This window comes from Sander lucioperca, chromosome 18 (genome assembly GCF_008315115.2).
Source record: "Sander lucioperca isolate FBNREF2018 chromosome 18, SLUC_FBN_1.2, whole genome shotgun sequence".
NCBI lineage: Eukaryota > Metazoa > Chordata > Actinopteri > Perciformes > Percidae > Sander > Sander lucioperca.
Window position 1 is genome coordinate 26,008,561 of NC_050190.1, and position 17,574 is coordinate 26,026,134.

Here is a 17,574-nt window from a genome sequence, read left to right on the forward strand (position 1 = left end):
TTTGAATTTCTTTTTGATTTTCTGTTACTTTATAGTGATGCATGGAAATGCCCGCAGTGACTGTTTTGAAGTCTGTAGGCCTACTGCTGCACAATGCAAAAATAAAGTGAGTTAGACAAAATAAACATGATAGTGTAGGGCTGCATCTAAAAAATTATTTTCATTCAATTTATCTGTCCATTATTTTTTCCAATCACCCCGCTTATAATCTATGAAATTTAAGAAAACTTTGGATAAATGTCATTCATCATTTTGTACACTAAGGCAAATTCCTGTTAAGTGAAAACCTTATGACCAATATGATTTTGATTTTTTTTAGTTCATGTTGGCAAGATTTTTTAAGGTTTATTATTGGAATATAATCATACATCTTGCATCTTTGAATGAATTAACACTTTATTCCAATATTATATTTCACTCGGTTAATAGATTTTTTTTTAGAAAAGATGACTCTCAGGAAATCTTGTACACCTTACAATGCCAGCATGTAGTGGAAGATCTGCCTAGGAGACAAGCTAAGGGTAAAAAAAAAAAAGGGGGGGCTGCCTGAGAGACTTAATTTAGGGCTAAAAAGCCAACATCAATGCTGTGCTATCCCATGATTCATTTCGAAAAGAAAAGGTCCCAGTTATTTGTAACATAGGGGTTCTTGCATCCCCGGTGGTAATTACAACGCTAATCTTTAGCGTTACGTTTTTCTGTTAACCGTATTTAATGGGATTTTATTCGGATAACACATAGTATTATTAGACACTAGTTTTTATTTTACACTCGATTGCAGGTGAGTAAATTCGCACATGACCGCTGAAGCTAACGTGAACTAGCAAGGCCACACACTACGTGCTAGCTAGCTTGCGCTAATTTAGCCAGTTAACGTAAACGAGGAGGAAGCCCACTTCGCGACTAAAACCTGCTTAGTTTGTAACGTTAGCCAGTCAGTTGCGCTATCCATGTTAAAGATGTACAACTATGATGAACTTGACATTAACAGTGATTAACGTCAACAGTGTTTCCTTGGTGTTCAGTTCTCCTCTTTCACATCCTCTCTTCCTCATAGGTTCCTGTATGTTTCAGGATGTCATACCCTCCTCCGCTCAACCGCCAGCAGATTGGCATCCCGCAGTTACCTCCCAGGATCCCACCTCCTCAGTATGCGGGATTTGGACAGGCTGTCCCGCCAGGTAACCTTATTGAATACCTCACATTGGCAGTAACAGCGGTGTGTTTGTATATTAGGCTCATGACCCTGTGTGTAGCCTGATAATATGCACCTTTTTTGTCGCCTATTAGAATTACCCAAATGAAAAGCTCATAACAGTAGGAGTTAAATTGGGGCTAAATTGCATGTACAAGGCTGCCTTTGAATCCTAAATTCTTCTAGTTTCTGAGAATGTGCTTGTTTGGCATGCGAATAAAACATAACCTACGCTAGTTCATAACCAAGGCATACTTTATGCCACGTTATGTAAAACACTACACATAGCTTATACATCTTGTCAACAACACCTGTATAAGGTTTCACACATCTAGGCCTAAACAATCCTAGGAGCCAAGGGCACAATTACATTTTGAGGTGCCAAGAGTGTTTCCTGTGAATCCCTGTTTGTTCTGTTGCATTTCAATAACTTCGGCCAGCTCTGTGAGAGGGAAAGAGCAGAAGCAGTGTGACAATGTTTCTGTAACAAAGCTTTGGCTACTGAAGAAGAAAGAAAAGAAATAAACTGAAAATCATATCACAAATCATTCTTATTGCATAAAAAAAAATAGCAAGACAGTTTCCAGCGTTTGTTTGGTAAACCTTGTTGGTTATTACCTCGGGTAGTCGCACACAAAACAATATATCATTTTCTGTGGTTGTGTGTAGTTGCATGCCTCAATACATTGTTTAATTATTGTATTTTGTTTCTCTTTTCAGGTACTCCCATGATCCCGGTTCATATGGGTGTCGTGACCCCCACGCCCACAGTAAGTTAGAAATCGGACTTCTTACTGCATGTCAATGGAAGCATCAACTGTTTTGTATGACCTGCTATTAAATACATGATACTTACACATTATCAGTTTAGCTCAGTTCATACAGTTTGTTTTTGGCCAGTCTGCTGCCAGTTTAACTGACCCTTATGTTTACTATCAGATTCTTTTGATGTTTGCATTTTTTCCTTTGTTTCTTCTGTTGTTACTCTTATCCAGAGCAACAATTGAATATCTAAAATGTAATTTGATGTTGCAGGTTCTTGTCCCGACCACAGTTGCTGTAGCACATAAGCCAATGCTTCCAAAGAAGGAGCCTATGATCAGAGCCAAGGACACGGATGACAGCGGTGGCCCCACCACCACTGTATTTGTAGGGAACATCTCTGAAAAGGCATCTGACATGTTGGTCAGACAGCTTCTAGCGGTGAGTTGACAGGGTTTAACCACTCCGTCTGTTGTTCAGAAAATGCTCCGATGAAAGTCAGGCTATAAACAATAGGCAGCAACAGTGAGTTGCTTAGGAAAAGAGTTGCAAGTGACGGACACTTATTGGAGTTTGCACAAACTCAAAGCTCCAACACATTATCGAGGTATGCAGCACCTTGTATCAAAGCAAACCAGTTTTACAGACAAAAACAATGCATTGCCTATTTAACAGGTTTGGGTCATGGCTGCTCATCACTCATCTCACATGTCAGACACGTGTCTCAGGGACACACAAATACTGTTGCGCCAACTTATCAGTGATTATTGATTAACCCTCAGAACGACCTTATCGTATACGATAAAATACGGCACCTCTGATTCATATTTTAAGCATTTCATAGCCATAAGAGATAGCGACTTACCGTTTTTTTTTTGCAGGTGAAAGCTAAAGATCTAGCCATCACAGGGTGTCTTTGGTGTCTCTACAGCCCTTACAGGAGCTTTTCTATCCAGCCTGGAACTTTTTTCGGGGTCGTTGAGCAATAAATCCAAACTCTTACATCCAAGATTTATCCACTTGATGTCCGTAATTTATGATTTTTCGTCCGTTTATCTCCGCCGATTGCCACTAGCTCTGATGCTAACCATCCATCTATGTTTCCCATGATGCTTTGGGGGCTTGTTTTTGTCTTGTCAACCAATGGAATGCAGTCATCCGAGGGAGAACAAAGATAGTTTGTTGTGAGAAGAGATAAATAACTCGAAGTCAGAATAGTAACGTGACCAAAGATCGTCTATTACCATTCTAAACCGTTCTACAGAGAAGATGGCATCACTGTTTTGAATTTTGGGATAACTTTGGGCCTTTTTTGAAGAAATGTAAATAGTTTGTCCTTTTTATATGAGTTATAATGTTCATTATGTTTATTTTTGCACTGGATGACTCCAAATATATAGAACTGTTTTAGACAACACAAATGCTTGTGTAGCATTGCTGTGTGTGTTATATCAATAAATATGACTTTTGACTTTTGATTTTTAGCATAAGTGAATGTCATGAGGGCAAAAGCGTCTGGACTTTTTTTGAAAAAATGTAGCTATTTTGTCAACTGTATAAGTTATGTTTATTTCTTCACAGTTTGACTCCCAAGACATAGGCTATGAGAAGTGTTTTAGACAGGACATTGGCTTAGCTTTTATTGCTCTGTGTGTGATATCAATACATATCTGTGAGATTCCTGTTCCGTTTTATTTATTTGTCTTTAAGGTTCTACAAACCTTTTTTTACATTCAAGTGACCTCACTGCAGCACAAATATTCTAATAGCCCAGTTTGTCCTGAAAAAAATGATGTTTATAGATTGACTGTGGACAACAGGGTCGATGTTTTACAAGCTTTTTTAGAAAGTAAAACCAGACGGACAATGAATTCTAGAAATGACCTTAGGTCTGCTAGGGTTAAACATTAACTTTTGTAATGTGAAATTACATTATTCTTTCTTTTCCTGTTCTTTTTTTTAACATAGAAATGTGGTATTGTTCTAAGCTGGAAAAGAGTCCAAGGTGCCTCTGGGAAACTTCAAGGTAAAATGTGCACAACACATTTAAACCATTTTCTCATGATGTGAATGCATTAGAGTCACTGTAATCCTATTTAAAAAGCAGTGATCCCACTTTACTTTTTACAGCTTTGAAAGCTTTTTTGGCACTTAGTAACAGGAAGAGACAATTTGAAATTGAATGTAAAATCAAATTCAATATTTTTTCCCTGGAAATAAAGTTTTTAGGTTGGCTATTTTTTTTTTTAAACATCTGTGGAACTAACTTTTTTGTATCTGCTCTCCTGGAAGCCTTTGGGTTCTGTGAGTATAAGGAGCCTGAATCCACACTGCGAGCCCTCAGACTTCTGCACGAGTTGCTCTTAGGTGATAAGAAGCTGTTGGTGAAGGTAGATGCCAAAACCAAGGCCCAGCTAGACGAGTGGAAGGCCAAGAAGAGGAGTGCCAATGGGGTATGCTGTTCACCTGCTGAGCAAAAAAAAAAAACAACATTTCTGTTACTTTACTTTTGTTAAATTGGGTTTACAAGTTTGTTTCTCCCATTTTTCTGGCTTTAACATATAGGGAGCCAGTAGTGGGTCAAAGAATGGGGATGAAGATGACGAGGAGGTTCTCGATGAAGAAACACTGCGTCGGGACCAGGTGGTGAAGGGGGCTATAGATGTCCTCATCCGAGAGTATGCAAGTGAGCTCAATGCTCCCTCGCAGGACCCTGACAGTCAACCTCGCAACAAAAAGCGGAAAGAAAAGAAAGAGGAGGTATTGTTTGCATGATTTAAGATGCCCTGTGATTTGAAACGGTTATGGCAACTGCTGAGTACTTAGTGTGTTTTTCTTCTTCTTCTTGTCTGTCTTCTTTGTGTAAGGAGGATATCAATGCCATGGAGATGGAGGATGACAAGAGAGACTTGATTTCCAGAGAGATCAGTAAATTCCGGGACACACACAAGGTAATGTATCAAACTGCTGTTATTACTCTGTAATATAGGCTTTGGAGAAGAAATCCTCCACATTTGTAAATAGAAATTCCTCAACAGCATAAGGAGCTGCAATTTAATAATGTATGGCGGTAATTCCTCCATAAGATTGCTCTGTTACTGTCAACTATAGTAAGGAGGGAGTGTGTTCATGTATAGATTAGTTAGTGAAATTCAAACATTGGAATAAAAAGTAGATGTTGATTCAAATATTTAATAGTATTAAAGACTTAAAGTGTTAGAATACTACATCAACCACTCATTGGTGGCTTTATAGAATCTGTCAGTGTTTCCAAATAGGACAAGAGTTATTATTATTATTATTATTATTATTATTATTATTATTATTATTATTACTATTATTCCTAATACTGATTTGAGACAAAAGGTTTGAGCTCTGCACAAGCTAAAGTCATCACACAAGAGTGCATGGACACAATGTTAAATTCCATCTAAAGCTAATCTATTGATTAAACCCCACCAATGTGGTAGAGTTCATTTGGTGACTAGATCAAGATGAATCTCAGAATCTCAGCTTTGGAAAAAGTTGCGAGGATAGGATGTAAGTATGATCTTTCATTTCTTCTTGACTCATGTTGGGCGCTCCCTTCTGGAGGGTGTGCAGAGGGGCAACTGGCTCTCAGTTGACTTCCATTATTTCTATTTACACGTGGACTCGGGGGGTGGTGGGGAGGAAGTGCCACTAGTACTGGTGCTGGAGCTGGATGTACACATTGCTAGCGATGTCCAAATATTGCATGTTGTTCTCAATCAGGGAAGCTCAGTGAACCTCTGCAGGTCCTCAGATGGTAAATAATGTGTCTGAAGAACACACTAGCCTAACCACTGCAGTAGTTTGAACTGCAGCCTGTAGTATTACTAAAGCAGGGAGCGCCCCTCCACAGCACTCTGTGGTCTGAAGACATACAAGGTAAGTGCTTGAATTTGTTGTTTTTTTTCTCCTAGTTTTTTTTTTTCAGACACTTTCTTTCTTCTCTTCTGTGTCTAAGTGACTCCACTCCCATCTCTTTAGTTAAACAATGAGAGAAAAAGGAAATGCATTAAATATATAAGTGGATTTGTGAATCACATTGACACTTTTAGTGTTTGAATGAGGAGGACAAAGCTGCAGGGACAAAACACCTCATGGAACTCAACTTTAATCCAGTTTCAAACACTGCTGCAGCGGTGGGTCATATTAGGATGAACATAAATTGTGTGATATGTGAGACATGCGGTAGGAATCATCAGATAGGAGGATGACAACTTCTGTCGATTTGCATGCAACCTAATATAGCCTACCTCAGTGAACGTGTTCAAAATGTCAGTTTAGTTCTCAAGCAGTATGCTTCAAACCAGCTGCAAAATCAGCATTTTTCCATGAATGGAATTTTAGAACAAGAGGTAAGTTGTAGGATGGAAATAAGATAGAGAACAGGACAATACAGTGAGAGCCAGATAGTTAACTGACATCTTGTGAGGTACTGTGAATTCCCCAGGTGTGTTAAAGCCCTCCCTCTGGACTGGAGGAAAACATGCTAACCATGGTTTACAAATGCTAATTTGAATCAAGTTTAGCTAAATTACAATGTAGAACATATAGCTCACAAAGAACCGGTAGTTCAGACCTCTTTCAACCTTTCCTCCTCTTTATTTTTGTTGATCAGTTAACAGCTGTCAGACCCACATTTCCGACAGCACTTAACACTAACAGCTGTTGGGACATTTGTTAAATCAGTAAGAAGACTGTTTGGACTGTGGGTCTGACTCGGTTGAGGTTTATTATATTATTTATTGGGTTGGAGAGGCCAAAGACACTAGAAGACGACCTACAGGTAAGACTGTTTTACTAATTTCCTTGTGACAAAATGGAATACAGTATCTGACTTGTTTCCGACATGAATTTAAGTTGTTATTGATGTTGTTCATGTGGCTGAGCTGTAATTAGATAAACTGCTTCACAGGTATCGTTTGGACATTTTTCCTGATTATGTTGACTTTACACATGACCTGCTTTTCCTCCCACACGTAGCCTGTAGGATGTGTAGGGGCAGAGATGGGCTGAAACCGTAGTTCATCACCTGTGAGTTGCACACCAATAGCTCCAAAACGGTCTGTAGAAAATGCCATGATTTTGATGTCATCTAGTTAGAAAGCAGACAAATGGTCAATACTTTAGAGTAGATTCCAGATAAGCTGGCAGAAATATAATAATAATCACTATTGGAAATGTTCAAACCACAAATGTACACTGTTTGCCCAGAGGGAATTGATTTTTGCAAGAGGTACCTGGTGCTGTACAGAATCTCTGGCATCTAAAAGCATGTCTGGTCACCCTTTCTCTTTGAATCTCAGCAAATGAAAACGTATCAACGTAATTAGTCGTATCATTCCTCCCATCCCACGACTTTCAAGTACTTTATTTCATGCTGTAAAATAAAAAAATCTGTGACCATTTGTGTTGCACTTGTGTACTATTTACCACAGAAGATTACATTGTAAATATAAAAACCACTTCTGCAACACAATGTACTCCCAGTCCGGTCTGTCACACGGCTGCATACAGAGCTGTTGCGGGGCAGCACTTGCATTGCAGTCTGACACTGCTCCCCTGCATCTCAGATGGCCATGTAGAGAACACATGGGAGCTGATGATGTAATTCACTTAGTTGGGGCCGTTTGCCATGTTAAGCTTTGGCTTGTTTTAATCCACTTAGCATCAATAGGTAATACTAAACCAGGGCGTTATATAGCGGTGATCTTAAGTGTATAGCTAGAACGTGTTGACCTGATGGTTTAAAGCTGACTTGGTACTTGGTAATGCTTTTATCCTATGCCTTTTATAAGTGTTGCATGAGTAGCCCCACTTTGAATTAAACCCAAGGAAGCGTTTAAAGCCGAGTGCATAAAGCATTACGTTAACGTGGACCACTTGCACCATATTGACATGTTGATGTTGTGGTATAACTTAACTTCATGTCAAACATTATGTATATCCCTTGCGTAAGGTCAAATCTATTACTTTTCAGCATTTGCCTGAATGCACATTGATTTGGAAAGTGGGCAGATATAGGTTTCACCAGTATGTATTCGCCTACAGCTGCGTTTTTATGGAATGGCCTCTTATTACATCAGAGCATAGTCTCAAATCACCATAGAGCACATAGTAGATGCAGAGGTTGAGGTCGAGTTGACCTGTTACATATATGTGAAAAAAGAATTCAATATTAGCGTATGTGATAAATGGGAAGGCCGGATACTGGAGCCAGGTCAGGAAATGATCTATGGACAACACTTTTATGTAACAAAAATTCAATAATGTAAATGTGTTGATAAAACACAAGAGGTTTTGCTCTTAGATGGTTTGAACTTCCTCTCCGGCCGTAACGCTTTCCTTTAGCACAGATTAACTGAAGTTTTTAGGTATTTTTCAACATTGACCTTTCAAGATTGACCCTTTTTTTAAATTTATGGTTTTAAATAAGCGTGTCCTAAATTGAGCGGTATCTGCATTAAACTTGCTCAAACAGCGGACCGCTCTTCCTGGAGGAAACACCAGGGCTAAGAGGACTTCCTCACTTGCAGCAGCCAGTCTCTCCAAGGCAATGAGTCATGGCAGTATGTGAGCATGTCTGGCCAAGGGAGTCAAAATCATTTCAAGTATCGTGCTGATAATGTGTGTTTTTAGTATGATCTTTTTTCGCTATTGAAAGTCTAGTAACACACGTTTTCCCTTTTCTTCCTGTTGGGCTCCTGCAGAAACTTGAGGAGGAAAAAGGAAAGAAAGAGAAGGAGCGACTGGAGATCGAGAGGGAAAGGAGGGAGAGGGACAAAGAGCGGGAGCGGGAGAGGGAGCGCCGCGACCGCGAGAAAGAGAAGGAAAGGGAGAGGGAGAGGGACAAGGAGCGGGAAAGAGACCGAGATCGCGAACGGGAGAGAGATCGTGAACGGGAGAGGACGAAGGAGCGAGAGAGGGAGCGGGAGAGGGAGAGGAGTCGAGACGTCAGTGAAGACCGCAGCAGATCGAGGTCAGTGGGAGGCCTGTGATGTCAGCCCTGATGCTCAGTTGTCCTTGTAATGCAAGTCAAAGCACATGGTTCATTGTGACAATATGTTCTAGTGTATAAAACCACTAGCAGAGGGACTATAATTACAGGTCAAATAAATAAAATGCGGCACATTTTGCCGCATCTTGCGGCACAAGTATAATTGGGATAAAATGATGATGCATGTTGCTACTGATTGGTCCAAGGCGAGCCTCCATCTTACCATCATTGGTACTTAAGTGTAGTGCATTTGTTAATTGCTTCATTATTCATCTATCTGAATCGCTGATGTAGACAACAATAAGTCTGGAACAAGGCTAGTAAATCAGTGACTGTTGTAGCTTTGCATTTTTACCATCTGAGTTGGCAGTTTATGAGGTGCATGCAGCTATATCCAATACCATTCAGTACAGCAGCACTGCAAATAAATCCTACCTCTATGAAGCAAACGGCATTAACATAAATTACAGAGAAACAAAACATTAGGCACACCTTTCAATATAACGTCATACAAATCAACTAAACCAAACGGCTTTCAAAATGGCCGCACCGTTCCGTCGACTTTCCCCTGACAAAGTCTTAACAAAACATGCTGATGATAATCGCCTTTTTAGTGATCGTCGTGGCCGGAGGCATTATGTTTTCGGGTTGTCTGTCCCATGCTCATGGGTGCTATATTTTGGGAATGCCTGGTGGGAATTTATTCAAATTTGTTTAAAACGTCCAATTGGACTCAAGGATGAGGATTTAAATTTGGTCAAGGGTAAAAGGCACTGTGACCTCACGTAACACATTTCTGGCCATAACTCAAGAAGTCGTAGGCTAGTTATGACAGAAAATTCCCACAAATGTCTAAACAGGAGAAAATAATGAAGTAATGAAATTTTATACCCCAAAGGTCAACTTCACTGTGACATCAGCAAAAACGCTTTTCTTGCCATTATCAACGCAGTGATTTAGGAACATCAACAGTAAATTGGGACCATATTTCAAACTTAATCTTTTTTATAAAAATTCCTTGGCCTTGGAAAGTCTTCACTACAAATGAGTCTGGACAGACATGGATGTAAAGTGCAGCTCTGCTTTTGGCAGTTGGTGCTGGCTAAGGCATCTGTCTGCAAGTGAGAAGTGATTGACATTGTTACATTTATTAAGTGTTCAACTTTAAGATATTATGTTACTGGTGTCAAACTAATTTAGTTGTCTTCTACAGAGAGAGGACCAGAGAAGAAAAAAAACGAGACCGTGAAGAAGATGAGGAGGACGTGTACGAACGGAGGAGACTCGAGAGAAGGCTTAGAGACAAGGAGGCGGCTTACCAAGAAGTACCTATATCATTATTCTGTCATTTTGATTGATTAAACATAAGTTTGAAATAATTGCACATAAAGAAATGAATTCAATGACTGTCTGACTGTTAATGTCTGACTTAGTGATGGTTGAATTATTTTTCTTCTTAAAAGCGCCTGAAAAACTGGGAGATCCGGGAGAGGAAGAAGGCTCGTGACTACAGCAAAGAAACAGAGAGGGAGGACGAGAGGCGTCGTGAAATGGTATACATGAATGGATACCACACCATATCGAACTGCTAGACGATTATTCTGCCCATTGGTTTTTAGATGATTTATAATGTCAGATATGTGAGGATGAGTTACTGTATTTATGCTGATACGCTAATTGTTACTGTGTTCAAATTCAGATGAAAGAAGCCAAAAGGCTGAAAGAATTTCTTGAAGATTATGACGACGACAGAGACGATCCAAAATACTACAGGTGATTATCTTAATGTACATTTGAAAGTGTGAGGTGCACACTTTTGCCTGTGTTTTGAATTTTTCGTTACTTGACCTCTCATCCTCAGGGGCAGCGCTTTGCAGAAGCGACTTCGTGACCGAGAAAAGGAGACAGAATTGGACGAGCGAGACCGGAAGAGGGAGAAGGAGGAGCTGGAGGAGATCAGGCAGAGGCTTCTGGCTGAAGGCCACCCTGACCCTGATGCTGAGCTGCAGAGAGTGAGTCAATCATTCCAGTTACATACATTTTAGTAACCCTGTTGCTGATATCTTAAAGGCATATTTCACCATTGGAAAGATGACTATATCTTTAAATTGGGTCACATGTAGTAGAAATGTAATTTTTTTAGAAATTGGTGGCTTCTAGGCTGAGAAAAGCCAGAAAATGTGTTTTTGGCTCATGTGAATGATGAAAGACACCAAATCCCAGAATGCACTTGCTTCGCTGCTTTAGAGTCCACTCCCAAGCCACGCCTACCCTACTCTCACAGACAGTGAGACAGTCAACTCAACTCAAGTGTGTTTTATTGTCATTTCAACCATATACACGAAACAACGTTTCACCGTGGCTCAAGTGGTGTTACACATTTAAAATATATAAAAATGACATACGAAACAGGCTACATTTAGTGCACACGCATTGCACTAACACATTCTAGCATTAGCGCTTGGTGGGCTGTAAACACCGAGTATAAACACAGCCGTAAATTAGCGTGAGATGTAGAATGGTCGGCATTTAACAGTCACAAACTCCACCAGCAGTTAGTTGGATACAAGCACCCCCATTTCTGCACCAGTCCGTGTTAACACAGCCCACCTCCACTAGTCTTACCCGGCGACAGAGCAGCATCTCTATCTGCGCGGAAGGCTAGCAGGCCTGGTAGCTGGATAGTCCGGTACACTGTTGTTCAGCCATGTTTCCACAACAACAAAAACACAGCAGTCTCTGAACTCGCGTTGGGAGTTTCGCTGAAGTTGGATGTAGTCCAGTTTGTTGTCTAATGAGCGGACACTTGCAAGCAGGATAGATGAAACAGGTGGCTGGCTAGCGTTAGCTTTCCACTCCTGCACACCGCTGTCGAGGTCCCTTTCCCCGGCTAGCGGCATCAGGCGACACCGCAGGCTGAGGTGCTGGTCTCCGTAGCAGGCGAAGCTCGCGTAGCGTGTCGAGTATTCCGTCTGTAATAAAGTTTCCTGCATATTCTCTGATCTGTACCAATGTATCCCGGTGGTACACATGTGCGGTAGTTTGAATGCACATAATGCTGAAAAGATGGAGCTCCCTGTTAGCGAAGCTTCAAGATGGCTTGGACCAATGGACACTCGTTTTGCTTCGGGTAAAGACGACAGTCCAACCCCCTATGGGCGGGTTGGAAACATGCGGAAGTAGCTCCTACTACTGGCTGTAGTCCACTGCCTCTGGGAAAAAAATCTTCCGATGACGCAAAAATTGTCGTTTTCCGTCATCGGAAGATTCTTTCCAGGCCCACAATACAGAGATCTCTGGTCTCAGGGGGACATGAGGGAGGGAAGCACGGTCATTCAAAAATACTACCGGGTTTCTACTGATACAAAGCTCAATGCTAAATCGGTGAAGTATCCCTTTAACTGTCATGTAAACCAGAAATGATTTCCGTAATCAGGTTAGGGGGAAATCAGGAGAAACCTGGAGAGTGCAGATTGCACTGCCAAACATACGGATGAAGCTGAATGAAAAGGAGAGCTCATTACATGGAGCGTTTTTGACCTTGTATTTACAAAAAATATATCCAAAGTCCGACTAAAGCTGAAACAAACACAAAGTAGCCTCTACAAGTCTAAATAAGTTTCCACCGCTTTGGTAAATTCCGACACATTTGCATTGCTATGGGAAAGCTCCACTCTGTTAATCTGTGTGATGTGATACGTATTTTTATTGTAGAAATATAGGCACATATAGTAAGCTTCAGTTTTTCTCTTGAAGTTTCCTTTTTTCTGTCTGCTTCTTGGTGTCCAATCTGTAATGATGATAATGCATCTGTTATTAAAATGCCACCACCACCAGATATTGATATCCTAACGCAGAAATGAAAAGTGCACCAGAATGTGAGGTCATTGTTCATGTGTCATGTATATTATATATATGTATGTATATATGTGTAGATGGAGGAGGAGGCAGAGCGCAGACGACAGCCTCCTCTGAAACTTGAACCCGAGGAGGACGTGAACCAGGAGAAGGCTCACAAGGAACGAGATCGGGAACGGGAACGAGAACGAGAACGGGATCGGGAACGGGATCGGGAACGGGAACGGGACCGGGAACGGGATCGAGATCGCGAAAAGAGAGGGACAGGAAGGCCCGCAGAGCCGGTGCCTCGAGCCCCCCAGCAGCATTCGGATGATGATGAAGAGGAAGGGGAGGAGGATGACTACCACGATGGTGAGGACTCACAAGAGGCCAAGCCGCAACTCAAACCCATCATGCGACCAATCACCACTGCTCCCTCAGTTTCATCTGCCAGTGGGAACGCGACTCCAAACACACCCGGCAACGAATCTCCCTGTGGCATCATCATTCCAGGCGAAAACACTCCCGAGGTCCAACCTCCGGAGGAACACCGGCCCAAGATTGGTCTCAGTCTCAAACTGGGTGAGTACAGTAGCAAAGGAAGGACACTGAGGGATGTATTTCTTTAGCTGCTCTGGGCAGAAATAACTGGGGGTTCTCTTCTTCAGGTGCCACCAACAGTCCCAGCCAGCTCAACGTCGGAAAGCGGAAGAAGCTGGCGACTGTGGAAAGTGTTTTCAACAAGTTTGATGATGAGGAGGCCGATGAGCAGCCTCGCAAAAGGAAACTGGTCCCGCTGGACTACGGTGATGACGACAAGAGTCTGGGCCTGGATGGGGCAGAAATTCCAGGGGCCAAGGGCAGCGTCAACACAGAGGAGAAACGCAAGCACATAAAGAGTCTTATTGAGAAGATCCCCACAGCCAGGCCCGAGCTCTTCTCCTACCCTCTGGACTGGACTATGGTTGACTCGGTAAAGAGCCTCTGGCATATTACAATGTTGAAAAGGTCAAAGAGTGTAATAATTCATATTCTGTCTTGTTGCAGTAGGGTTTAGTCTAATCTACATTCATCAATTTAATAATTCATCTGCTTATTTGAAAATGACAAATAATTGTCCTTTCATTTAGACTCTGATGGATCGCCGCATTAAACCCTGGATCAATAAGAAGATTATTGAATACATCGGCGAGGAGGAGGCCACACTGGTTGATTTTGTCTGTTCAAAGGTTTGTGATTATTTAATTTAAAAAGCTGCTTCCTGTGGAAAATATGAAAGCTTCTCAATATCTTAATTTGTTACATTCATAGCTTTTTATTTCTTTTTCTGTCTTGAAATTTGTTGTGTTACACAGCTGCTCATTCTAAGTATTTTTTTCTCTCCAGGTGATGGCACACAGCACCCCTCAGGGTATTCTTGATGATGTTGCTATGGTAAGTTGAATCACAAAGCCAAAGTCTGTTTGAATGTTATTTGAACCTGATGTGCTCACTTGTTGGGCTTACGCCAAAAACACACACGGGACACGTAAAGCGCCGTGAAGCAGAGCTATTTTCATTTTGGTGCTCATGTTACCCGATCTGTCCGGCCACACCGGCCGCGATCAGGAGCGCAGCAGCACTGCAGCGATCGTTTTGCCATTTCCTCTGTTTCTTCTGCGAGCGGAAATAATCAAATACAGGAAGGCCACAGCGCGGCCGGATACTTTACAAAATAAAACAAATTAAAACAGCCAGGTGTACGATCGGTCACGAATCTACGTGTGTTCCTGGCTTAAATTTCAATTCATACTTCTCCTTATTTGAGGTATATGGTTGGTTTATACTAAAACACACTGGCAAAATATAGTAAACCACATCACATGTAGCCAAAATGTATACTGATAAATGAGTTTACCAGTAGATGGCGGTTGGCCCCCCAGTTTTTGAGAAGCAGGCAGGATTACTGACGCAGAAGCTAAGCAATGTATTGCTGTGGACGGGGGCTGCAGCAAAACATTTTAGCCACGTAAAGATCTACCTAAAAAATGATATCTGTTAGTGTACACTAGGGCTGCACAATTAATCAAATTTTAATCACGATCACGGCTTCCCACGATCAAATTTGCGTGATCGAGCGATATTTAAAATGCGTCATTCCATTCATAGAACGTTCCGTATCAAAGTGTTTTTTTTTTTTTTTTGCAAAGCCAATCTAGCGCTCCGTAAACCACTGTCTGACCACGTGCCTCCGTGAGCCAATCAGAGTTGTTCCCTGCACCGTGCAGTTTAGTTTCTAGATGTAGACAGTCAGAGGACAGAGTAACGTGAGGAAAATTCCACAACAGATAGCAGTCGGTCATAAGCCGGTCACGATGTTTACCTGTAAACGCAACATTTTGTCCCGTCCGTGTTGTTTTTCAGACAACAGCAGTGACCAGTGCTAGTTTGAGTCTTTTAGCTCATAGCTTTAGCTGCAGACTGTTGTAAGTCCCGCAGTTGGAATCCTCTACAGTGAAATACAGTCACACTACACCGTTTAGCTGTCAGCATTTTAGCCGTGTTTAATCCAGTTACTACTGTAGCTAATGGTAGGCTAACGTTACCTGCTGTGTAACGTGTTATTAGTGTTTACTAGCGTGACATGCAGCGATGTTTCTGTTGCCTCTAATGTGGGTTTCGGAGCATTAGAGCGCAACGCAGACATTTAAGTGGCACCGTAATGAGGCAGCACCGAAATCTGCGTTGCTATTTCGTCCGGAAGATACCGGGCACCACATGCGCCATTAACGTGAACAGAAAATTGCGTTGCCTGTATCTTTTCACGGCAAACGCGCACGTGTGGAAAGCGGTCACACAACAGCTGAAATGGCATACTCCTTCATAGTATCCTTCAACAAAGAAGGAATGTAGCACAGTATGGATGTGAAAGCAGTTATAATTAGCCTATATGTGACAATAAAATTAGTTTTGGTTAAAATCAACAAATAATTGTGATAATTAATCGTGATCTCAATATTGATTATCATTTTGGCCATAATCGTGCAGCCCTAGTGTACACTATATTTAAAAAATTTTTTTACTGCTTTATCTTGCCGTCACAGCACCCTTTCTGACGGGAAACTGAAGACTATCCATCTATGCTCTCTTTAAAGCCTCCCGACTCCTTTGACAAGAACAGTCATTTTAGCTCTCAGTTGCTGGTCTACCACTGCCTCGATTGGTTAGTTTGTGTTATTGTGTGACTTTGGTAAATGTAAACTAACCCTTCAATTTTTCAAGACCAAAGTCATGAACAATTTTAAAAAAATAATGGAAAAACTGGAAATCTTATTTGAATATGAAGTGATTTTTTTTTTTTTAACTCAATATTTATTTTGTTTGGAGAACTTTGTTTTTCTCTACTATAGTTAACAGAATGGACTTTAGCCTATGAATGAGTGGAAGACTCCTCCATCCTTAAAATACACAGGCTCGTCAAAGTCATGGATCATAAGGACCTTTGTGATTTCAAAACAGTTGTGGACACAAAGGACCCACAGACCTTGATACCGCAATGTAACGTGGTTTTCTCTCATTTCTTGTTTTTCATGACGTCAAGCATTTCACCTTACCTATGATGATCCAGTCTGGTGTCCCCTGTTTTTGTCCGTTTCGTTATTTAAAATAACAATAAAAAATAAAGTATACAAAACAAAGTCACACAATAACACAAACAGACCAATCAAGGCAGCGGTAGACCAGCAACTCCCATGTTTTGCAAAGAAAAAAATACTGTTTTTGTCAAAGTACAACTGTTCCAAAGAACAGTGTCATAGTGGCAGGCGTCATGACTGCAGATTATCTCTTAGTTTTTATTTAAGATGAAGCAGCTTAAAGATGCTACATTGTTAAACAGTTGGTCAAGTTGACCAATGTATGTAACAAGTCAGATTCATTGCATATCCATTGAGGTGTTTGATATAACGTTTGTCTAACCAACCTGTTTGTGTTTAGGTTCTTGATGAAGAAGCCGAAGTCTTCATAGTAAAAATGTGGAGGCTGTTGATATATGAAACGGAAGCAAAGAAGATCGGACTGGTAAAATAAAGAACGCGTTTCTCTGTCTGACTTCCTTAGATCACAGTTCTGCTACCAACAGTTTTCTGGTCCAGCAGACTGTAAACATGTGCCCATCCACCCCTCCATTCCATCAGCAAGGAGCTGCTGCCTTGAATGTGTGTGTGTGTGTGTTTGGAAAGGAAAGTCTGTGCTGTGAACAGAAAGGGTTTGCACAAACATACTGCATGATAAAACTTTGGTTGTATTTTTTTTTCCTTTGTTGAGGCAAACTTACCCGTCTGTTATCCAATACGTTGGACACATTCTGCTTTGATTTACTGTTGTCATGTTGAGGCACTGCTCCATTGTGTGAACTAATAAATATGCTTTTTTTAGAAAAATATTGTCTTTCTTTAATGTGTTAACTATTTTATTTCTCTTCAATACAATATCCCAAAACTACCTCACAAAATGATCAAGCGACCATAGATAGATGTGATTAGCATGATCTTTAATTTACACACAAATACCCTCCAACCTTAATTGGAACAACAGGGACACTGCACCAAAATAAAAGTAATACATTTGTATCAACTTTTGAGTTGTACAGCTTTTTTGTTGAAATAAAAATGTCCTGCAAGGAAAATTTATTTTTAGTCTTGCTAAATGTCACAATCATAAATGTTAATTTACCTTTTTTTGTGTGCAAATGAACAGTAATTGTTTTTTAACC

General features: G+C 40.9%; 1 protein-coding gene across 4 annotated transcripts; it reads left to right on the plus strand.

The window, feature by feature from the left end:
• Positions 1-578: 578 nt before the first annotated feature.
• On the plus strand, positions 579-17,234 carry rbm25a (RNA binding motif protein 25a). 4 transcript variants are annotated; one of them, XM_031310170.2, is made up of 18 exons: positions 579-781; positions 1,058-1,181; positions 1,916-1,965; positions 2,231-2,398; positions 3,926-3,983; positions 4,250-4,410; positions 4,523-4,717; positions 4,825-4,908; positions 8,695-8,963; positions 10,195-10,306; positions 10,445-10,534; positions 10,681-10,754; positions 10,843-10,993; positions 12,917-13,403; positions 13,490-13,794; positions 13,952-14,050; positions 14,208-14,255; positions 16,797-17,234. In XM_031310170.2, the coding sequence occupies exons 2-18, from the start codon at positions 1,076-1,078 to the stop codon at positions 16,887-16,889; spliced, it is 2,550 nt and encodes an 849-aa protein (XP_031166030.1). In that variant the 5' UTR covers positions 579-781; positions 1,058-1,075; the 3' UTR covers positions 16,890-17,234. The 4 variants fall into 4 exon arrangements, with proteins under 4 accessions (XP_031166030.1, XP_031166032.1, XP_031166031.1 ...); XM_031310172.2 differs by having other exon boundaries at positions 4,828-4,908; XM_031310171.2 differs by having other exon boundaries at positions 588-781; positions 1,075-1,181.
• The last annotated feature ends 340 nt before the right edge of the window (positions 17,235-17,574 follow it).

Excerpts from the sequence above, each read along its gene's own strand:
- rbm25a (XM_031310170.2), top strand. The coding sequence starts at position 1,076 with ATGTCATACCCTCCTCCGCTCAACCGCCAGCAGATTGGCATCCCGCAG. Across the intron at positions 10,535-10,680 it reads ACGAGAGGCGTCGTGAAATG|ATGAAAGAAGCCAAAAGGCT; the intron begins GTATACATGAAT and ends GTTCAAATTCAG. Across the intron at positions 14,256-16,796 it reads TTCTTGATGATGTTGCTATG|GTTCTTGATGAAGAAGCCGA; the intron begins GTAAGTTGAATC and ends GTTTGTGTTTAG.